This window comes from Aricia agestis, chromosome 9 (assembly GCF_905147365.1).
Source record: "Aricia agestis chromosome 9, ilAriAges1.1, whole genome shotgun sequence".
Lineage (NCBI taxonomy): Eukaryota > Metazoa > Arthropoda > Insecta > Lepidoptera > Lycaenidae > Aricia > Aricia agestis.
Genome location: NC_056414.1, coordinates 17,176,362 through 17,200,658, shown reverse-complemented (window position 1 = coordinate 17,200,658; position 24,297 = coordinate 17,176,362). Strand labels below are relative to the sequence as shown.

The window sequence follows — 24,297 nt, the reverse complement described above, 5'->3', positions numbered from 1 at the left end:
TTAGGGTAGGCGTGGCTTCTTGCAGGATAATAAGTGCCTTACCTTCTAAATCCTATAACACTTCCGTAAATTAGGGTGAATGTCTTTGAATACGGTACGTTGTGCAACTGCTGCATACAGAGACACTGCGTAGGTACTGGCTTTAGGAGGAAATTCTCAAATGCTCTAAAATCTTATGAGGCCCGAATTTCTTTAGCTGGGTATTCTCGAACCGGTGGTAGGAATTATTGTAGACTCGAAAAAAACGTGAGAGATTAAGTGTCTAAGAAATCGGCCTTTAGACCTACAATTCCATTCCTTGATTCTTAACCTTGATTACTGCAAACTAGACCACAGTAAATCCTATTGTATTATTGTGTTTTATAAGCTTTGGCACCAATGTAGAGTCATGGTAAGCAGCTTCATAATAATGGCTTTAAATAGATAATATACTCGTAGTTACTCAGATATCTGATTTATATTATTTCCTAGGTCAAAAATATGAAAATAGCTCCTCAAATTGCCGCAAAATTGAAAATAACGAATATCATCGGCGGTCATATATATCATTGTCTTGGCACACACAATCCGACATTAAAACGATCTATTTGTGAATGTTTATATTCTCACTATTCTAGCATCGGAAGCTCTACCTACCAACAAAAGTTGTTTAGCATTATTACGGGTGTTATTTTATGAACTTTTTTCCTTTTCAAACACTTTTCAAAAGTAGCTCCATGACAGTCTGTGATTCCTTTAAAAATTCAATTTATTAACGGCGTTTTTTAAAAATGTTATCTCAATTTGTTGTAATCTTACGTATATTCCAAATCTGCTGTATCCAACTGCTTTCAAGTTATGATCTCTTAAAGCTTTTTTTCTTGATCCTACACAATTTTTTAGTTTCTGTATTAAGTAAATAATATTTTACTTTATTTTACATAACATTATTCATGATGCAATGCATCCATACTTTCTGTGTTGTTTTTTTGCGCATTCTTGTGATTTACTTGCTCTTTATTTTCTTAAGCATCTTTCCTTTAACAGTATGGTCTATCTTTAACATATTTTCTCTTCCATTATTCTCCAGACTTATCAAGAAGTTTCCATTCTGAATCTGTGCTGAAGTGACAGGGCACGGTTGTACGGACGCTTTATTGTTTTTCAAAATCGTCTAGCGTCTTCAATACATTTTCTTTATTTTCCAGATTTAACCAGAAGTTTCCATTCTGTAGCATCTGTTCTGGGGTCGACAGGAGCAGGGTTGCGACGGCTCCGAAGTTACAGCCAACTGGGTGGGAGGTCGCAGGATAGACCGGATTTCGGGGGCGTTCTCTTGAAATGGCAGTTGACGTCTGAAACAACAACAAAATAGGAAAGTTAATTGATAGGAACGAAATAACAAATTGTAGGGTTTGGGAACAGATTAGCTTCACTTTTCGTAGTTAACTGTCTCTTATACTAGGTCTCAAGAATAGTAGTAAGACTTTCTGACTAAATCCTAAATCTAATTATCATAATATCTGAGATGACAGTACCCAAGGACATTAGGAAGTTTGGACTTTGGAAACGTTGGATATGCGAGTTCTCGGCTGATACAAGCCATATGAATGGTTTGTTGTCTTGGCACGGAGAATCTCCATTAAAACCACGATCTATTTATGAATACAAAATTTATTGTACACAATTTCACCTGAGGTACAATTTCGCAAGATCTTCTGTTATCATCTAGAATACCATTTTCCTCATTCGAAGAATGCTTAACATTTGGTTTTTGCAGGTTGGTCTCCTTATTAGGTTTTCTAAATAGGGCTTCTAAATCATGCCATGCAGTCGAGAAGCTGTTATCGACTCAGATCTTTCTACTTGTGTTTGTTGGTACGGCAGACGACGTCTGAAATAAAAAGTGTAACTATTTAATCTTAGGTCTAGTTCTTATAATGGAGGCTTTAAATGTTACGTTTGAAAACTTGAGTTTTGGCTGAGGGATTGATCTGAGGATCCCTTAAGGACATCTTACCGAAGGAGTGAATAGGAGGTATAGGTACATTACCTTCGTGGTTAAAGGCTTGGGGAAAATGTTATACCCCTGCACTACTGATAAAAAGATTTACATGTGCATCCGTTATGTCCTTGTCTTTATGACACTAATTTTTAAGCCGACTGGGGCTTAGACTAGGACAAATTAAGACACAATCTGGGCCTAGTCATTATTTAGTTTATTGTGTGTCACTTACATCAAAGAAGAACAGAATAGAGGAGCAATTAAATTAAACGTGAAGGTTGTACACGGAATAACTCAATAATTCATAACAAAGTTATCACCTCAGGCTAGACGTGTGAAGTAACTCGACGTGACGCACAAACATTGCTAATTGCAGCGTGCAAACATGATGCAGTCATACCATGTTCTAGGAACACCTGCCTTTTTTGCTTTAATATTAAAGCATTTAATAAAAAGAGAGCGTCCGTGGCCTAATGGGCAGATCTTCGGTTCGCACTCCTAGAGGGTGCAGGTTCGAACCCGGGTGGAGGCGTGTACCTATAAGACATTTTCTGATCTCAAGTACATAATACGGACGCTCGTACGGTGAAGGAAAACATCGTGAGGAAACCCGCACATAGTTGGTCCCATACGTATTGACTAGTTCTTTCCTCTGGACTAGATAGACCATCTTGCGAGAATGTCGTATGTGCTCGGGCATCGATACGGACATTTAAAAATCTTGTCCCAGGGTCACCATGTCGCAGACAGCTATATATAATATCATAAAGGAACGTGAAAGTGTGTTTGTCAATTTTTGACGACAGATAACATTTCATGGGGTAGATTGCAAGGGTCCTCCACTGCAGCGAAATAAAATAAAATTGCAGTGGCCACCTATGATCCAGTCGTACAGGGGGTGTCGTGGCTCCCATGACCCCCCCATGTGACATGGCAGTCGCAAATCTACGTGGTAATAGACAACGGATTTAGTTATCCGTTTTTCATTTTTTCACATTTCTTTCCGCCAAAAAATGTAAATTTTTAAGCATTTCTCGAATAATATCGGATTATCGACTCTACTTATGATATGAAATTCAGAAAATACCAGAAAGTTTAGTAAAGAGTATCTTCAATTTTCATGTAGCCGTCATTTGCTGTTCCATTGCATAATCCATTAGCATGTTTTGTGCTAATACGTTGAGTACACACCACGCCACGGATCATATTTAAATTATTGCTAACAACATAGTCGCTCGGTGTCTATGGAAATTACCAAGCCACAGTAGAAGAACAAAAAAAGAAAAATGCTTTCTAATGCTCAGTACTCAAATACGGTTTTGCTCGATAGTTTTACTCGAAATCGAGCAAAAACCACCGTGTGGACCGCAAAACGCACAGCTCGATGGCTCGCATCGAGCCAGTTTGAAGGCTCGAATCGAGCCGGCTTGACAAAGTTACTCTTCCTTAGTTTTTATTAGTCGTAGCACTCGTAGCTAATTTCCTTCGAAATGGAGTAAAACTATCGAGCAATACTGAATGTGTGGACGAAAGCCCGAGCCGTGGTTTTTACTCTACGTGATCGCTCGATCGAGCAAAACCGTATGTGAGTACTTACACTTAAAACCCTTTATTAAATTGAAGTTTTATGATCATTAAACTTTTCTGAGTGCGGCCGTTTGTTTTTTTTTTTTCACCGTAGAAAGAAATATATATGTCGGAACAGGAGAGGCCAGAGCAGGTACATCAGGGCATTCTTGATCCTCGGACATTTTGATCACGGGAACAGACAAGTTTCTTGGTGGCTATCCTTTGGTAGGCTCCCGAACCGAATGTGTTCCTTTTTTTAGTTTTTTCGAAAATGTTAACACCCAAGCCAGCCAAGAAGCATGTCCAAGCCTTTTCGGCTTGCGTTCCACCAATCATCACAAACTTAACATTGTGTACCAACTTAACGAAATTTAACTTTACACAATCTTTCAAATCTGATTGGCTAAAGTGAACAAGTTTGCCAACACATCAACGTAAAGATCATAATCAAATTCGCAACTTGACAATATGGCTAACGTAGTAAAAGAAAGTCAAATTAGTAACTGTGTACAAGCTCGCCAATCATGATCAAGCTAATCAGAAAGTTAGCGTTGTCTACCAACATAACTTAACAAATAATAAATCAAATCAATAACCGTATTCAAGTTATAACATAGTCTGCCAACATTACATAACAAATTAATAAATCAAATCAGTAACCGTATTCAAGTTTAAATCAAAATGTAAAAGGATGTTAACATCAAAACACCTACTGTGTGTAAGTTTCGCCAACATGGCAAAACTAATGAAAGAAAGTTTACATTAAAATCCGTATGGCGCTTCTTGACATAAAGCGCCCTCTCTTAGCAAGGATTGTAGTTAACGGTTTAGTGAATATTTGAAATTGTGCAAACTCCCGCCAGCAGATGGCGCTACACGTCTCGATCCGACACGGCCATCAAGACCTTCACACGTCCGCGTGTGACTGATCTGTAAACAAGACAAAAGCATAGACAGTAATCTGTTCGGCTATCCTGCCACAGTATATTATCAATTAGAAAGTTAAGATTTCTCTTACTTGAAACAAAAAAAACATCATAAAACCTCAAATGTAACATATTTTTATCTCAGTGCTTTTAGGCTATTGTAACAAATCATCAAGACACCACGATCAACACAGTTGTTACGATAAAAGAGCCTTAGTATTCCTTTTAGTATAATGAACATTAACAATCTGGGCATCACTTTAAACAAAAATCGCCAGTACATCGGCATTGGTAAGTCCTTGATAGTAGTGTGTTGCCAGTACATCGGCATTGGTAAGTCCTTTGATAGTGTGTGTTGCCAGTACGTCGGCAGTGCCAGTCCTTCGGCAGAAGTATAACGCCAGTACGTCGGCGGTGCCAGTCCTTCGGCAGATGTGTAACGCCAGTACGTCGGCAGTGGCCAGTCCTTCGGCCGACTAGATTAATGACTATCAATATCCTCATCACCATCCTCATTATCACATTATCACATATCTAATACAAGGGCACTTGTTGATCGGGTCTCTTTCTGACTATATCGTGAGCATATTTGTAAATTCTCTTAAAGGTTAATTTATAACTTTAAAAAGGTTTCTTTTTATCATTTTCAATAAGAACTAAATCACTAACTACTCATTTCTGGATTAGAGCTTTATTACTGTCAGCATCTAGCTTTATCATAACTAGCACTTTAAGCTATATTTCGGGACGCTTGTTCTCTTATTGCATCTATGTCAATTGTCTCATTATTATCATCAACAGTTATTAAATCGAGGAGTTGAGCGACTTTTCCGACTAGTAACTAGAGCGGACTCGCCTAAGTGACGCGCGAAGTAGCAAAACCTGTTGAAACTGAGCCCCTAAACTCCTGCGGCACATTAATTGACTGTTGTTTGTATTCCAAATATGCATCAGTTTGAATGTCATCAAAATTGACAGAGACTTTTGAATTGACCAAATTAACACTAACACAAGTAAAACACAATATCTAATATCTCTTATCAGGCACTATATGAATAAAACCTCTAAATTTAAGTTATCAATTACAACTTTACATAAAATCTGTTTGATACTGTATAGAAAAGTTTGTCCAATACCAGTCAAAGCCACAGTATTACTTTGTCGCTTTCCCGAAAACTTAAATCAAAATCTTAGATGCAATAGATTCTTAATGAGAGAACATTCTGTGCCCGAATCGTATAGAACATTAAAACGCTCACCAGAAATGCTGAGTTATCCAGCAGGGTCACTGGTGCAGCACAGGTCCACCCGACGCTGGCTGTCGATGCTGGAGGTCGCACTGGCTTCGCTGTCACCGGGCTCGCTCTCGCCGCCGTTGTTACCACCATTCTTCCTAGCAGTAGGAAGAGGAGACCGGGGACACTTGGATGCATAGTGCCCGAAGACATTACACCTGTAACATCTGACGCCGGGCGGGTTTGGTCTTTGCTTGGTATGAGTAGAAGCAGAAGTGTTGGAACGATCGCATGATCTTTCGGAGTCCATGGAGCGGCAGTCGGTACTGCGATGTCCCTGTCGCCCACATCGGAAGCATCGAGGAGGGGTGGGCGCGACGGACGCTCTCGATCGCTTCGATACGTCGGCCACGTGGTCTTCAGTCTTCCTCTTGGGATAGGAGCATGCTTGTAGTTCCCGCTGCATTTGCTCCCGGCTCTTGATTTCAGTGGTAAACGCGATGCGTCTCAGTCTTCCATCAAACTGAGACACGTGGGCTAACACCATGGATAAAATTATCTCCTCCGCCGAGGAGTCCTTAAATCGGGCCATCAATGTGGTGAAGAGTCGCGCAGCGTAGGACGCCATATTCTCGTCGACTCTGGGTTTGTCGTTCTGAAGATTAATCAGATTTCCGGCAGGCGTTTCTATGGCGCCGTATCGGGATAGGAAAATTTCCTTAAAATGGCGCCAAGTCATTCCCGCAAATGATATTTGGGATAGCCACCGTGACGCGTTCCCCTTGAGCGCACCGCTGAGGGCAAGAATAAGTGCACTACCCTCTAAAACCTGATCAGATAGGCACAACTCTGCGGTCGTGCACCACGCACGTGCGTCGGCGTCCGGTTTTTCGGGATCGAAATCCGGTAAAATAACTTTGCGTTTACTCACGGGGTGCATGGCGTTGATAGGGCCAGCATATTCTGGTTTTGGGCTTCCAGCAGCGTGCGCAGAAGATTTTCGCTCACCCGTGAATCTTCGTCGGAAGTCCGATTTAATCCCAGTTCTGATGTCGGAACAGGAGAGGCCAAAGCAGGTACATCAGGGCATTCTTGATCCTCGGACATTTTGATCACGGGAACAGACAAGTTTCTTGGTGGCTATCCTTTGGTAGGCTCCCGAACCGAATGTGTTCCTTTTTTTAGTTTTTTCGAAAATGTTAACACCCAAGCCAGCCAAGAAGCATGTCCAAGCCTTTTCGGCTTGCGTTCCACCAATCATCACAAACTTAACATTGTGTACCAACTTAACGAAATTTAACTTTACACAATCTTTCAAATCTGATTGGCTAAAGTGAACAAGTTTGCCAACACATCAACGTAAAGATCATAATCAAATTCGCAACTTGACAATATGGCTAACGTAGTAAAAGAAAGTCAAATTAGTAACTGTGTACAAGCTCGCCAATCATGATCAAGCTAATCAGAAAGTTAGCGTTGTCTACCAACATAACTTAACAAATAATAAATCAAATCAATAACCGTATTCAAGTTATAACATAGTCTGCCAACATTACATAACAAATTAATAAATCAAATCAGTAACCGTATTCAAGTTTAAATCAAAATGTAAAAGGATGTTAACATCAAAACACCTACTGTGTGTAAGTTTCGCCAACATGGCAAAACTAATGAAAGAAAGTTTACATTAAAATCCGTATGGCGCTTCTTGACATAAAGCGCCCTCTCTTAGCAAGGATTGTAGTTAACGGTTTAGTGAATATTTGAAATTGTGCAAACTCCCGCCAGCAGATGGCGCTACACGTCTCGATCCGACATATATTAAATACTAGCTGTCCCGGCAAACGCTTCTTTGCCATATAAAGTATTTCGCCCGTATTATTTTATTGAAGTGACTAAATAAGTATCATCATGGCAACGTCCATCGCTATCCCGTCGGCCGTCGCACAAACAATGGTCGCTGTCAGTCTCGAGTTGTAATAATTTACTATTATTCATTCAACAAATTCACTTATCAATATAAAAAGTACCCAGTAGCCGATTCTCAGACCTACTGAATATGCATATAAAATTTGGTTAAAATCAGTTAAGCCGTTTCGGAGGAGTACGCGGCCTAACATTGTGACACGAGAATTTTATATATAAGATTTATTTGTTGTACTAAGGAGTAAGTGATGGTCCGTAAGGGACATTCTCAGTCACTTGTCAGGTCGAAAAAGTGATGATTGAAGAAACATCGAGAAGTGTGATGATGATGATATTTGTACTAAGTATGTACTGTCGACAATGTTGCAGTTTGACCGGTCACCACTCACCAGGCATACCATGAAAATAAATTAGAAGCGTCTTCAAAGTGCACACATACTACGGTGTCAATACATAGTTGAAATACCTATACGTTTGCAGACTAAATTCTGATGGACATACAGAGAGACTGGAATTGTTAGACATTTCAAGGTATCCTAGTCCAAAGGATGAAGGAGAAGGAAGAGTAGCAAAATGATATTATTACAAGTTGTACCTAATAATTTCATTTTGCTAGTGGACAAGTATGTCGATCATATTGATCGATCCGCGACAATTATTTTTTGCGGTGTGCTTGCTGCTTTTTAACCGACTTCCAAAAAGAAGGAGGTTGTTCGTTGCGGGGGTAGAGGGCCCTACCAGTAAGTATGTGGTAATATGGGTCTCTGCTGTGCCCGAAAAATGGTAGTGAACGCGGCCTCTTCCTACTAAAAACTTGCCGACGACGTTTTAGTGGATAGGGGCCGCGTCACTTAATAGTTAATTCCTTTTAAGTAGCCATTTAAGAATATTCAAAAAAATTTAATAAACAAAAACTGTACAAGAAATAATGTCAAACACCGTGTAAACAATAAAAAAGTGCCGTGTAAGGAATTAAGGACCAAAAATAGTACTAAAATAGTATAATATTTTGTTAGGAAAAGTGGATAATTCCATCAGCTTTCTCGGATTCGGAATCAGTTGTGTCGGTATCTAAAATAGTCTCGACGGTCTTGGCAACATCCACATTGATGTCTTGTTTTATTTCCTCTACGTCCAAAACCGTTTTATTTATTTCTTGTTTTGTCCCATCCGTCTCCTCCGTTTTTGCTTCTTTCTTTTCCTGTGTTCTAATTTGGTTCTCTTTCGCTATCTGGTCATTTTGATTATTTTTGGTACAAAAATATTCTTCTTCTCTGAAATTAAACAGTTGATATTAGTTTGCTTTAAAAATTGTATAAACTGGTTAAGAATGCGGTCTGTTCAAAATTACATAGCAGAAAATATTTGAATTTTATTAATTACATAGGAAGTTATATAAGAAACACTAAAAGAATAACAAAAAACAAATAAAAATAAATAAAAAAACATACCATCACATCACAGACTCTACGTAGAGATATCCGAAAATAGTTTATGATATTGTTTTCGAGTTTACAATTTAACTGAAGTTCTGGCAACGTAATACAAACGATAGTCAGCTGATATAATGATTTGGACACCAGCCAAAGTGTCATTGTAAAAAACTTCTATTTCTTTGCGCGCAAATCTTACAAAATTGAAATAAAGTCGAATAGAAATAGGTGTTATGTTAATATTATTGAAGTATTTGCAGTATATTATAAACTTAAATCTAAAATATGTTTTATAAGTTATAACACTAGAAATTATTATCAACGTGAAGTAAAATGGACGGTCAAGGCAACTAAACGGAGTTTAGAAAGCTTGAAGCGATATAAAAGCTGCTGACATTAGCTGTACCTAACTAGTCTACCTAAGGTAGACGTACTAGGTCTAGAATATAAATCATGTTAGATACCTAAAATTTTCAAGTTCCAACTTTGCTATCCACATAACATAATCGTATTTGGAAAATAATATATTGAACCCAGTAAATTGTCACTGTGTGCTAACAAAAAACTTTCCTGCAGAAAAATAGCGTATTCGGTACTAGCCGTGACTGTACCTATGCCTATAGTTTATACCTAGGTCTAGCGGGCAAACCACATTCCAGGCAGACTAGTAACTAGTCTAGCACCCACGCTCTAAACCTAGAGCATCCAGTAATATTGAAATTGAGGATGTAAATTATTGTGTAGCAGCTTTGACTTTAATACCATCTGCATCTGTAAGAAAATAACGAGGCCTATAATATCTTTAGATCTCTTACTAATAAAGAACTGCTTAACAATTTAGGGTTCGCTGTTTTTGTCTGTCATGTGACTTTTCTAATGTGCCAGACAAAACAAGCAGACCTTGCTTCGCTGTGTAAATATTATTGATAAGGAGGTTAATAATAACTAGATGACGCCCGCAACTCCGTTGCGCCAAAACTCATTTATCGCGCGGGAACCGTGAAGAGGTAACAGACAGACAGACAGACAGACATACTTTCGCATTTATAATATTAAGTATGGATGTACCTAGTTGTAAGTTAAACACATCTAATATTAGAGTATAAATGCTATAATTGTTTATAGACTAGACTGCATATTTGCAGAGCATAAGTACATAATATAACGATTATTATCAATTTAAGTAAATTTATTTATAGATAAGTTTGCAATTGTTTCTATAACAACAACATGGAACCAATAAAGGCAGTAGACAATTTTCTGGTTCGTCCTATTCTCTACTTTACAATACAAAGTTTAGGGAATTTTGATGCTATAGTAAGTAGCAACAATGTAGAAAAACCTGTCGTGATTGGAACAGTCAAAATTTACTTTCTGCAGATGCAATGCCATAAATTTTAGCTTTCTAAAGCGCAGAGCCCGTAGCAGTTTCTACGCTTGCTACAAGAGTTATGACGTCTTCTATACCTAATTGATTTCGTTGCGGGACCCAACACAGATTTAGCGTGTCCCTCGGACACCCCTGAGATCATATCAAATGGTTTTCGTGGTTGGTTACCACTGTTGATTCTGGCGACACAGGAGCTGCAGTGGTGAGAATGTGTGGCCATTTGCTCGCATAAAAAAAGAGTCAAGACCCAATATTGCTAGCAACAACGTTGAAGTTACTGCTCAGTAGAAAAGTGTTGTTTTGATACGTTTATCCCTGGTCGTATACTGTAGTGCCTTGAAGTTCATAAACAAAGCGCCCCCAGAGCCCGTAGAAGTTGCTGTAACAGTTGATACAATACTATATTACTAGCAAGTAGCAACAGGCCGTTGAAGACGCTGCTCAGTGGATGAGCGTTGTTTTGCTACACCGTCACCTGATTCATGGCAGTGGCCGCACTCAAGGGCCTGGCTCGCCGCCAGCGCTGGGCTCTCTAGCTATCAATAATGATAACTATTTTAATAGCTGCCCCAACTACCCAGGATTTAGGTGCGATGATTCTAATATTATGATTCTGTTCTAAGCCTGAATTAAAGAGAAATACGATGTGAGAGTCATTTTTCTGTTGAGACCCTATTCTCTTAGCAACATCTGTCTTCGTTCCGCTCAGCACATTTCATGGCATATAGGGATTAGGGACGCCCTTAAATTATACAATCAATTTAAGATTCGAATAATTAGAATAGACCTATAGAGTATAGACTATAGTGAAACCAGCTATTCCTGCAATGCATCACACGGGAACCGCGCTATTTTCCGCGGCAGAATAAGTATCCTTTATATCCTTTCCAGGTAAAACAACACAATACGTCTACCCATAAAAAATGATTTAGCGGTTTAAGCAAACACATATGGCAAGCGTGGATTACTCAAATTGGTATTTTATCTACGTTTCGCTTGTAGGGAACCCTGAAACCATTAGTGGTGTACTTTCTATTTGTATCGGATTATATTGCGGCTCTCTCCGCGTAGACAGCCGATTACATTTCTATATCTATTTCTATCCGGGCGACAACCTTTGCTAGGGCCGTTACGGGTTTTATTTGTAAAACTCAAAACTATTCATTATCTTCTCTCTAGTTTTCTTGCTTGAACACGAAATTGTGGAAAAGAAGACTAATGAAAGACTTAATTACACATCTATTAAGTAAGTACACAAATATTTTATGCATTTTCCGTTCTATTGTTAAGAATTAAAAGTGAATTTCATCTGAAGTTTTCTTCAACTTATCTTCAACTTCAACTTATCTAAATAGAAGCATTCGCGAAAGATTGCGGTGTCTATTGCCAGCATGCAAACCATGAGCAGAAAATGAGCAACTTTTTTCATATTGTTTTATATCTATCTATGTGTGTTTAAATTACTAAAGTAAATGATAAAGATTAGGGATACAAGTATGTATTTCATTGTGAGTAGGAACTTATGAAGGCGTAATATTTGGAGTGTAAGTAAGTCAGCATTCTATGAAAACCTAACAAAATTGCTGCAAATGCAAATTCTTTACGAAAATTAGCGTCGAAAGTTATACAGTATAATTATTTATGTTTCAACCCTAGTACACCTAGACTGTCCGGTCTAGATTTATAGCGACAGTAAACCTACGCCTTCTGTAACGGACACTGGCGATAGTTATGTAAATTATTGATCATAAATAGACCAGCTTCCTGATCATTACCATTGTTGAAAGCAGTGGCCTAACCACCTTGTATACTTCGTTCAGATGCTTTTCTAGATTTAAAATCGAGGAGAATACACGTAGAAATTCGGCATCTGACCCCGCACAGAAATAATAAAATACACGTTTTAAATGTCATTTCATTTAGCATGTTTTAACCGACAGTATATAAATAAGTCTATGGTTTTAACAAACTTTCAAAAAGCGGAGGTTCTATAATTATGGTCTACAGTATATTTAGCTGTGTATATTAATTTTGTCATGTTATTTTTATCTGTCCCGACTCCCGACACACGTTTCTTTAACAAATTTAATGGCAATTAGCAATATATTCCTCACAACCATGCTACCTAGTACCTACGTCAAATTATCGAGTCCTCCTACAGTGCTCCTACGCTAGATTAACATAGAATTTAGACCTAATAGAAAGGAAATTGGTCCCCGGATGTCGGCGGATGACGAACTGCAGACGAGTCTGCACAATCAGGAGTAATGCAGATTGCAGACATTTCCGCCCACAGACTATTACATTAGACTAGATGACGCCCGCAACTCCGTTGCGCCAAAATTCTTTATCGCGCGAAAATCGTAATTTTTTCCTGGATAAAAAGTATCCTATGTCCTTTCCCGGGACTCAAAGTATCTACATACCAAATTTCAGGAAAATCGGTTCAGCGGTTTGTGCGTGAAGAGGTAATAGACAGACAGACGTTATTAAGTAGTAACTAAATTATTAGTAGTAAAAATATTAAGTAGTAACTACTAACTAAGGATTTAAACGTTGCTATAAACGAGTCTGATTCCGCGAAGGATTAGTTACAGCTAAATTGCGTACACGCGTAATATAATAATCCATAAATATTATAGATAAGTAAGTGCATATTCTGTCTGTTACCTCTTTAAGCTTAAACATTGTAATCTTACAGTAGTTTTCATCACAGAAAATGGTTTTTACGCGAAAATTTGATTTGGACCCAGTTATGGGCAACATCTAAACGTAGACAGTAAGACGTAAAATTAGATGCGTTGTGTAATGTGTTACATTATTAAGTGCATTAAATAACATATTGTGGGAGCGGTAAAGTCAGCTGTGGTTGTGGGTTGTGGGTTGTGGTAGGCAACCCACGACTCACGGGCCTACGTTCGTATTACAGGAAGTTTATATTCTATCTATTTAATTAGCCGTTTGTGTCCCAACTCCCACTGCTGGGCAAAGTTTATCTAAGTAGGAAAAAAGATTTTTTATAAAAAACGTTTACTGTTAGTAGGCAAAGATTTTGTATAACTTAGAAATTAGAATTTGTGAGAGCAGCAGCTGTACAACCGTCAACCACAGACTCTGTGTAGACTCAGCTAGTAAGTATTTCGTGTTTACATGGTCGCGTTAAAACGTACCTAACTAGCTGAGAAAATGGAAAATGGCGTCATCAATTATTATTATTCAGGTCTATCGTCTACATATTATATTTTGACCGTATAAAATGTTCGAAGATAGATGCGGTGTTGGCAAAGGTCAAAGGGTGATACACCGGATCCCAAAAGTTGACTGTGCTATGAAAATTGTAGGTATGTTCCATGAGTCCCAGGAGGCTGGACCCAGGACTACCAGGTGGCTAGGCCTGCCGTATGGCCCTATAATATGTCCCTCTTCTTTTGTACCTACTCGTTACTACGTGTATTAAGTTATAACACCTATCGAAATCAGGGGCGTCTTTCCCTTAGGTGCAGGGTGTGCGTTGCACGGGCGCCGCGGTCCTAGGGGCGCCGAGCGCCGCTCGGAACTCGGCGCGCGCCCTCGTTGGTCGGCCGCCGCGCTTTAATGATCAACGTAAAAAGAACTCCAGTTTGCATACATTTTGTGAAGCATCTGGAGCTCTTCTTATATTTGTCGAATGCAAAGCAACTAGCAAGGCGCGAGCCGAGCGCTTTTGCAATATAAATATAAACTTCATTTTTCAACGTGAAATGAATCTTAAAACACATAAATGAAGATTATATTAGTCGTCAAGATGGGCGTCAAAATGAGAGCCGCGTGACTCACGTCAGACTGGACTTATATGCGTTCGAGCGTACGCGCGGTTTCGCCGCTCAACCACAAGATTACAATCAAATGTACTCTTGACGGCACCCTTGCGGTCGCACCGCCTCCGTGCCTCTTTCTCATAGGATCTGCGTATTAATTTGCTTCCCGCTCTCTTTATGCAGCCTCCGTTTGCAACAAAACAGTTTCGCAGAGGGTATAAGCAAATGCCTCCCTATAAGTAATAAGGTCCAAACTCCAATCCAATGACAGCGCAAAACTCAGCTCGTTGCTCAGACAATAAGCATATGCTGCGTTGAGTCGTCTTTTTCAGGCTGTGGTGGCACCTAGGTGATGGTTTCCTCCTGTCCGTATGGTCCAGGTAATGGCCGAAGGTAAGGGCGCCCCTTGAATGTGCCGCTCTCCTCGCTTTTTAAACTCGGCTGTGTGTTGATACACCCTCCGACAACACGCGAGCCTCCAGATCCCACGAAGGGGACCCTGTCGGCGCCAACGCCGCTTCACCACAGCGTGAGCATACGCAGCGCTAAGCATGCTGCGGGCTTCTGAGCAGCTGTCTATCCGGGTGCCTATCTGTTCCGCCCAAACAGGACTGTAGGACCCCTGTATAAAGCACTGCATTTCAGCGCCGATCGGCACACTCTCCTCCACTTCTCTGCGATGCGCAGTGATGCTTCCGCGGGGGTCCGACTCGCACTTGGCTGATTGCCGATTGGCTGAACCAAAAGTGACACCCTTCTATTTTTCATTTAGAAGGGCGCCACTTTTGGTTATTGCACCACCTGAAAATTTGGCTAGGATCGGCACTGGTCACCCTTAAGCGGCCGGACAAACTGTACTTATACTCTGTACCCATTTGATTTTGACCGCGCGCTTGCTAGGGGGCGCTAGGGTAATATTTGCACACGGGCGCCACATGAGCTAGAGACGGCCCTGATCGAAATTAATATACTAAATAGTTGCTTATGAAGACGTCATGTTTATATTATTAAGTAGGTATGTATAAAAATGACGTCTTCATAAGCAATTAGAATACGAGATGAAAGCAAAATGTATTCGCATAAGATAAACATAATATTTACAGCATCGGACATCTGGTATGGATTAAACAAAACGGAACGTTTTAATCCATTTTAATGATGATAACGCAAGTAACATTGAGCAAGTATTTCCTCAACTTTGAGGGTATATAGTTTGAAATTTCTACTGATATAAATAATATTAGATAGTAATTCCCATCCCATTACTTGAGAATAACGACTTTATCGCGTGTAATAGTTTCTACATCAGCTGAGTAAATACAGCCAGCCTCCAAAAGATGGGTATTTGCCTATTTGGGAAATGCATTCAAAACTTTGGAGCCTACTCCATCAGATCAACCAAAGACAATAACCCCAAGCCAGAGACAATTATTAAAGACAATGACATTTGACAGCTGACTGCTGACAGGAAGCACTTGACATTCAAAACAACCTTCAAATAATTTGACTTCTTTGCAAAATTATTTGTTTACAAACAATTTACCACGTTTTCCAATGTCTGAGAAAAAGAAAGCCCTCTTCATATGCTTAGGTAAGTATTGCACATAAAAATTCGAGCATTTAGAGCTAAGAAACGGATCTTATCAGTGCATACTCGTTAGGTAACATCTGCCGGTCTCCCATCGCCGAGGGAGTGTTCCAGAAGACAGTTAACGACTTGAACATTGGGGATCAGTGGGAGATAGACAGTGCGGCTATCGGCGGCTGGCACGTCGGCAACCCGCCCGACTGGCGAGCACTAGACACTATGAAGAAACACGGAGTACCCTACACAAATACAGCTAGACAGGTGAGATTGCGTAATCAATTTTTTGGGGAATGATCATTACACCCTCATAATTACTAGCTAAAAGCCGAGCTTTATGAGGGCTCGCGTCGTCACACCTTGACTGACTGATGATAACACATCTACATAGAATAAAAATTACTATGTTAAAGCACAAATAAATAGGCGTGATAGTTTTTCCGTAAAATGTACCACAAAATGTAAAGGTTGTGGGTTATACTAGACGTACCTAAGCTCATTTGCACCCGTCAATGTCCTGTCTTCAATGTGTGCTATTATTGTGTCGTAGCTGACCACACTGACCATACCAGATGCCTGCTAGTATGCTTGGACTGATGATGACTATATTAGTTAGCAAGTATACTTGTACTCTGACAAGTATACTTGCTAAGCACAATATTTATTGGTGAAGCATCAAGACTGAAAACCCAAAGAATTTCTATGATTTGTAGCTATGTATTCTAAATGCGACTGAATCACAAAATAATATGAATTAGTACTATTCAACCTACAAATACAATAAAAGAATGTAAGATAATTAAACATAAAAATTTCAGTCTTTGATAATAATAATAGACTCGTAAAATGTAATATTCTAAATGCTGATTAGTTACACAATGTATTTTGATTAAGTAAATACATAAAATATGATTCTCAACAAAAGTTGACACTAAAAATATTTAGTTTTATGATCTTAAATATAATAGTCTGGAATGTTTTGTTGAAGGTCAAATGTAATATGGCAATATTTTGTTCTGGGCATACAACAAAGTTCTTCTAATTGATAGCAATTTTGATAATTCTTCTCCTAATTGATTTAATTGTGGTAGTAGGTATGGAGATATATTCTGAGTCCTGCGAAAGAAAATACGGAAAGTTTTTCTGCAAAAATGTAAAGTTCCTGTATATTAGAGCAACAAAATTACTGGATGTATTTCATAGAAATTAGAGATGTGCCGATCATAAATTTGGCCGACTAGCTGATTAGTCGGCTGCAAAGAAGCCGACTAATCGGCCAAGCCGATCATGGTTTCGGAAGTTTCCGTAACGCTTTTTTACTGCTGTTTCGCGTCGCACACGCCGCCTGCAAATGTGTCGAATCGTGTTAAGTATGTTTACTTCGCGTACCTACGGTACTTTATTTTGTTTAGCTATGATACAGTTGATGGTTGTCCGTAAATATTTCATGTAGTGGTACATGAAATGTCGATTTAATAATACATACTCAATTTGTTGTTAAAATTATATTTACAAAAATAATCTCCTTACTAGCAAGTAATTTCAGAAACACTTCATTTAATTTAAAATGTGTAAACACTGATTGAGTGTGATCTGAACACATAAATAATAATCAAGGTTTCTCTTTAATATAATTTCAATAATAGCAAAAAAGTAAAAAGCCGACTAGTCGGCGCTTTTTGCCGACTATTCGCCGACTAGGCGCCGACTACAAAACTAGTCGGCACATCTCTAATAGAAACCAGTAGTGTCGCGACGACACGTCGTCTGCGGTTGCTTCATGTCGTCCGCTGCCAAACGACACCTTTAGGGCCTAAAATTTAGTAACAACAATATAAGAGATGGGAACAATTTATTATTCAAATACATGACCCTAGAAGACTGATAGGAAACTCTTAAGAATATGTTTTAAAATAAAACCTTTTCTGTAGTACATGTTTACATATTCAGAATGATAAATTTTTAATTAGCCCTTTGTTTATTATGTCTTCTAAGAAACTCATGACACAGAAAATAAATTTAATTATGATTGTAATATTTCATTATAATTATAGGAATTTATAAATATTTATTTTGTACTTATAACATTTGTAAAATGGCATGTGATGCCATAAAATGAAGTAATAATTTTGTTTATCACTTTAACAGTAATACTATAACTATATTCAACTATACTATCTTTAAAGATTATAAAACCTAATATTACGATTTTAATCTAAGCAGGCTTATTTAAGTAGAATTTGAACCTTTCTCCCGAATGAGTGATTCATTTTTATCTGGTTCCATTCAAAGAAAAAACATTTTATTTTTCAGATAACATCAGCAGATTTTAATCATTATGATTTCATATTCGGCATGGACGAAGCCAACATGAGAGACCTGAATAAGAAAGCGCCAAAGGGATCCAAAGCGAAATTGCTACTGTTCGGAGATTTTGACCCTCAGGGTGACAGAATAATTAGGGATCCTTATTATGTAAGTAGTTAATCATAAAAAGTAAGCTTTTTACTTAAAATAAATTATTGAATTTTTAAAAGTATTCAGTAATCATATTTTTTAATATCATCTCTCTGATCAGGTGAAAAACCTGACTACATGCCAAACAACACCTTATCTATCTTACGAGAGTGCTAAGTTTTTCAAAAGAATAATAATTAATCGACCATTCGTATGACACCAAAAGAATAAGTAGACTGCCCTCACTTTTATTTCGTAGTCTGTCTATTACTTTATGTATGGTGTAGGTTTTTACCTTCCAATATGGTAAAAACTTTGTACTCTCCATGCTACCCTCAGCATGTTTCTGAGCTCACCCTTGACTATTTTGTTTTAGGACAGTGACGCGTCGGGCTTCGAGAAATGCTACCAACAGTCAGTCAGGTGTTCAAAAGGATTCTTGGAGCATTTAGAAAAGGGAAATGTTAAATAAGTTATTACATTCCAATTATTTTGTTACTATCATATTACCTATCAATATATTTTTTTAAGTTAATTTTTGTTTTATTTTATGTTGTAGTTTTATAAGGGTTAACACAGACTAATAGTTCCGTAGGTACCGCCGCAGTCGCCAAACTTTAATTCCTTACTTATCAAGATCTATGCTCTAGTATCGCGTTGCAGTATGTTGTAGGTCTCATGAAGATTTACTATAACTATTGAAGCCTACTCACGGTATTGGTAGAGGTATTATATTATATAACGTAAATAGTTAATACTGTACTGTTCAGAGAATATTTGAAAAAATTTATTCTGAATAAAAAATTTTGAGTTTGAGTTTGTAGGTACACATGCGCCGATTGCCCCCTCTATTTTTGATAAAAATTAATTTAAACGGAGTGCAAGGTGTACGGGGCGGTTTTAATTTGCGTTTTACTTTTTTTCTATGAATAAAGAGATACCTCTTGAGTTTACTCTAGACTCTAGAGTCTAGAGCAGAGTTTCCCAAACTTATTTTATCTACCGTCCACTTTAAGAACAAGTTATATTTTAGTGCCCCCACTGTTTAAATTTAAAATGCATCCTGATGAAATAAATCACCCCCCAAGCCTCTACACAACGCCCCCATTTTTTTTCTGGGTCCCACACTGCTCCCCATCAGATCTTTAGCGCCCACAAGGGGGCGTTATCGCTCACTTTGGGAAAGGCTGCTCTAGAGTGACAAATGGACAAAAGAAATCTATTATTTCTCATTTCTACTGTAGTCATGCTATGTTTGCTGATTATAAATTATTTTTTTATATTTTTTCAGGACACCGACGTCCACGGCTTCGAGAAATGCCACCATCACGACCAATAGTCTTCCATAGCAGGGAATACCAGTAAATGTAATGCTAGAGAATAACGAATTTCAATAATTATTCTAAATAGAATATTATATTATATACAAGAAGTACAAATAGGCGTAAAATATTCATGGTCGTTTTATTTTTAATTTAATTATGTAAATACTATACAATAAATCATAAATAACAATCGTTGGGACGACTGTCCTACATACCAATACAGATTACAAAGAAAATATGCATAAGTTATTTTCTTTTTAAGATGCTAAATGATTCTAGCTATTGCTGTTAATTAATTACTTTGATCGCCTAATTCACAGCAAAAAATAAAAATTAACTAATCTCTTTCTTGATAAATATTAATTTACATAATGCGGGTGTGTTGTTGCATAATGCATTAACATACCTAATTACTTACCTACATTTCATTGTTTTAAAATAGGGTCCTCTCCTGTCTCCAAGTCAATTTAAATTGGTAGCATTATTCTATTTGTATACGCTTAAATTGAAATCGCATTAAGTATGTCTGGATGGGATAATAATTATATTATTGTTGTTTGCAGTGTAGCCGGCTTGTATAGGCCGCGTACAATTTTAAGGTGGCCCGTGGCTCGAAGGATTTAAGGTTGATGTAGCGAGGAGTAAACGGGTCACGGGATTGCTGTTTCACCGAGAGATTTTAAAGTTGTGTGCAGCCTAACTAAGTAGAACAATGTCTCTCTTTGGATGCTACGCTTAGGTTACGCTTTGGATAAGCTTTATTATTGGACTAAATTAGATTTAGTGTACGTAGTGTAGACGGCGACTTGTATATAAATGCATTATGCAACTGGCAGACGTAACATCAATACTGTCTAGGTCGCCGATATTGATTTTGTGACTGACCACGAAGACGTGAGAATATAGGTCAGGCACAGCACACTGCACAACACTGCTCGCTGCCAAGAGAGTGACGATTGTTATTGTATGCATAGATTGTTGTAGGTACCTACTCATTTATTAATTAGGCTGGTATAAATAGTCAGTACCTACTTAAGATGCGATCCGGTCCGAGTGCGACCGAGATGCATCTTGAGTACTGACTATTTATACATAAGACTTAAGTCATAGTAAAAAGAGAGGAAGTAAGTTATCTTCATACAAAGGCACCGCGCGCGGCTTGTATGTGTGCGCCATAGTACAAGCCGCGCGCGGTGCCTTTGTATGAAGATAAATTACTTCTCCTCCTTTTACTATGCTTAAGTGTCTCAGATTAATTACTTTCACGCGTCATGCTCTCGACCTCCTCTCGACTGTACCAGGCGTTCTTTTTCCTTCATAATATTGCCCCTTAGTGTCTAAACACACTAGGCCGAAGTTAAATTAAGGCCGGCGTAAACGCAATGTATTTTAAGAGGGCGACTAACCCTTAAAATCAAACATCGTCCTTCTCTCTTCACACTCACGCCCGTCTTTCATATGCCAGGTGAAAAAGAACGACGCGGATTCATCGCCAAAGTAGTTTTTTCTCAATAACTCGATAAATATACAACATTTTAAAAATCCGCTCACTCGATCGATCTCTCAGTGATAGAATTTTATACAATGTGTTAAAATATTAACTTAGTTCAATGCACGGTTATGGCAATAAATGAAAAATTTATTTAAGCGGAATTTACGCCGCGTAACTTCGGCCTAGTGTGTTTAAACCTTTATTTTAGCTTCGTGGTTAGACACTAGTCATAAGCTGGCGACGCCCTTGTAAACTATATAATATATAGTTTACAAGGGCGTATAATACACAGCCTTAAAATTACGCCTACCTACTTATCCACTCATTTTCTCATCGGAAAATGGAAACCGCTGTGAAGTGTGGCGACCTGAATTAACTATTGAAGACTTCGCTGAAAACACATTTTCATTCCCACAAGCCGCGTGACGTCAGAAATTCAAACAAACGCTTTGCTAATCATTAAAAACTTTTCAGTTTTTCTACTATTAGGTACTTTCTTTCATTACACTAGATGTCGACGCACGGAACTCTTTTGCGTCGAAATAGTATATCGCACCGGAAGCATACAGTTTTCCACAATGAAACTATTCTATGTAAGCCTACTTACTTTTCTGCCTCTCAAAGTATTTTCATACCAACTGACGTAGTTTCTACATAGTAGAAACTACGTCAGTTAACTACTAATTAATATGGTAAATTAAGATGAAGGGCGATTTAGGAGTTAGTCATCCTACAATAGGCACGTAGGTCAAGTTCATGCGACGCAATAACAGCTAGATTAATTATTAAGCCTCAGATAGACATGACAAGGCAGTGTATGGCTTCTAACGCACTTACGCAGTACACATTTTAGTATTAGTAGTAACTACTAACTAGTAGCGTAGTTTGATACTATGCAAGTGCGCTATGCTCGGAGTTTCTTTGGCGGATAAGCTTCGGAATGAAACAATTCGTCAAAGAACTAAAGTCACCGACATAGTGCAGAGAATCAGTACGCTGAAGTGGAACTGGGTTGGTCACGTAGCTCGAAGAACAGACAATCGCTGGAGTAAACTTACTCTGGAATGGAGACCAAGGCTGGAAATCGGGGTGTAGATCGACCTCCAACTAGGTGGGACGACGATCTCCGCTTAGTTGCAGGCCCATGTTGGATGCGAGTAGCAGGAGATTGGTCATCTTGGCGTTCATTGAGAGAGGCCTATGTCCAGCAGTGGACGACTATAGGCTGATATGATGATGATGATGAAGTTGCAACATAGCGCTTACGATTAGTTGACTAGCCGTGCGGTATCGACCCATACCTAATGAAAAACCGGTACCACTTTATTGTTCGTAGATATCCGTCTACAACTATTTATTTCATAATATTATTATTTATAAGAGGAACTTGGTTTTTAAATTGTAACTAGAATATAGAAACTCTCACGTGTATCATTGGCATTGCAAATCTTTACCTATCTTATGCATGCATCATCGTCGCAGCTCTTTGAAAGATTTATCGTCATATTTAATACACAAAGTAATTAAAAACATGATTACATTGTCTTCTAGAATCTATAGACGGTGCCAAAAGATATTGGCAACTTAACTATGGCTAAGGTACCAATTACTATGCTAAAGCACATATTATTATTGTCTCCACGTCGTGATAGTTATTATGGTAACATACATGAAATTATAATCGAATATATTGTACTGAGATTGTACTATGTTTCTATTGTTCAAAAATCACAATATTTTATCAGCGATAATGTTGAAAAATGGAACTGCTAGCGACATCTAGTTGTAAGATTTGTAAGACACTAGCAATATTTAAAAACTTGAGCGTTGCGTTTAGAGTAGGTTTTGAACCAAAATCGCCAAACCCGGGCGCCGTGGTGGAAATTTACAATTGAAAATATTTTTTACGCAAATGACGGATACACAATTTAGTCGTCTTACATCCAGTACACTGTACAGCCGACAGATTTCATTTTGTGCAGGTTTATCTGCAGAACCAATGTTCCTGATGATATCATTGTATACATATTGAAATAATACTAAAAGTATTTACTTACCTGTAATACATATAGCCAAGGAACGCGTACCACAGTGCGAATATTATTATTCCTTCTCCCATGATTGCTGTTTGATGAAGTTTGAAGCTGTAAGGATAAAAATATTATATTTAAGTGTATATTTACTCTATGATTTAAGAATTACTTTTATACATGTATTAATGATAATAATCGAAGTTTGAGTTATAAGCCTATAACATACAGAAGTTAACTAGGCACCTCCTGCTAAGCAAATTTTATAAGAGCAGCTGCCAAGCAAATTTCTGTGTGGAATAATACCCCTAGAGCCTAGGCTATATAAATGTTAATATTTGAGGTCATGGTTATGTTGAGTTATGTTCATAATAATACTTAAGTACTGCTTTTGCTAAACAAATTAAATGTGACTCAAACATAATACAAGAATTATGATAAATATAATAGCAGAACTAACTTAATATTATACTTTATACCTGAATAGGATCAGCGACAGTTAATTTTTTATTGAGTTGACTTCATTATTAATTTTAAAAACTACAATTTTAAACAATTTAAACAAGAATAAATTATTATAAAATAGATTTTTGTCTTTTATAAATATGTCACATTTTGATGTATGGATATTAATAGCAATTGAAAGATACTTTTCTTTACAAAATTATTCAGCTATGTACTAGATGTCTAGGTCTCTGGTTCTAGTGGGTTCTAGGCACTGACCTCCATTATACAAGTACGCAATGGAGGTGGTAGGTATAAAATTGTTAAGTTACAATATTCAAACTATCTTACGACAAAAAATAATTACAAACATACAACTTACAAGACTTACATTGTTAAAATTGCTGTTATAAATTTGTTAAACTCAACATGCATATAATCTCAATGTTATATTTCAGTTATTCAGTTATCAAGTAGGCCATGAAACCAATTATTTTTTGATTTAGGACAGTATCCGAAATTACTTTTTCTTGTTTTACCTACACAACTGTAGAATATAATTAAGCAGGAAAATTAATTCAAGACAAATCATAAAAATTACTAGATAAATATTTTCTTGATTTTCAGCAAATTTCCCTATGCGTACAAAAATAATCCAAAAAATTTAAAATATTTTGTCATTCATCCATATCAACGCCATCTGT

The 24,297-nt window shown here is 37.8% G+C and overlaps 2 protein-coding genes across 6 annotated transcripts; one reads left to right on the top strand and one right to left on the bottom strand.

Moving 5' to 3' along the window:
* Positions 1 to 768: 768 nt before the first annotated feature.
* On the bottom strand, positions 769 to 24,111 carry LOC121730568. Of its 5 annotated transcripts, none has more exons than XR_006036126.1 (4): positions 23,985 to 24,111; positions 23,177 to 23,263; positions 1,673 to 1,873; positions 769 to 1,334 (listed from the first exon to the last, which is right to left on the bottom strand). XR_006036126.1 is itself a non-coding variant. In XM_042119677.1 (3 exons), the coding sequence occupies exons 1-3, from the start codon at positions 24,026 to 24,028 to the stop codon at positions 1,190 to 1,192; spliced, it is 276 nt and encodes a 91-aa protein (XP_041975611.1). In that variant the 5' UTR covers positions 24,029 to 24,111; the 3' UTR covers positions 769 to 1,189. The 5 variants fall into 5 exon arrangements, 3 of the variants coding, with proteins under 3 accessions (XP_041975611.1, XP_041975609.1, XP_041975610.1); XR_006036127.1 differs by lacking the exon at positions 23,985 to 24,111 and adding an exon at positions 23,629 to 23,693; XM_042119677.1 differs by lacking the exon at positions 1,673 to 1,873.
* LOC121730565 (low molecular weight phosphotyrosine protein phosphatase-like) lies at positions 15,742 to 19,756 on the top strand. The gene is made up of 5 exons (XM_042119670.1): positions 15,742 to 15,851; positions 15,922 to 16,109; positions 18,159 to 18,320; positions 18,679 to 18,759; positions 19,594 to 19,756. Exons 1-5 carry the CDS (start codon positions 15,815 to 15,817, stop codon positions 19,639 to 19,641), a joined length of 516 nt encoding a protein of 171 aa, XP_041975604.1. The 5' UTR covers positions 15,742 to 15,814; the 3' UTR covers positions 19,642 to 19,756.
* Positions 24,112 to 24,297: the final 186 nt, after the last annotated feature.

Coding starts and splice junctions, on each gene's coding strand:
- LOC121730568 (XM_042119675.1), bottom strand. CDS start 24,028: ATGCATGTTGAGTTTAACAAATTTATAACAGCAATTTTAACAAT. Junction 23,264..23,984: donor ATAACAGCAATTTTAACAAT/GTAAGTCTTGTA, acceptor TTATCCTTACAG/CTTCAAACTTCATCAAACAG. Junction 8,915..23,176: donor CTTGGCTATATGTATTACAG/GTAAGTAAATAC, acceptor GTTTAATTTCAG/AGAAGAAGAATATTTTTGTA.
- LOC121730565 (XM_042119670.1), top strand. CDS start 15,815: ATGTCTGAGAAAAAGAAAGCCCTCTTCATATGCTTAG. Junction 15,852..15,921: donor AGCCCTCTTCATATGCTTAG/GTAAGTATTGCA, acceptor CATACTCGTTAG/GTAACATCTGCCGGTCTCCC. Junction 18,321..18,678: donor TAATTAGGGATCCTTATTAT/GTAAGTAGTTAA, acceptor ATTTTGTTTTAG/GACAGTGACGCGTCGGGCTT.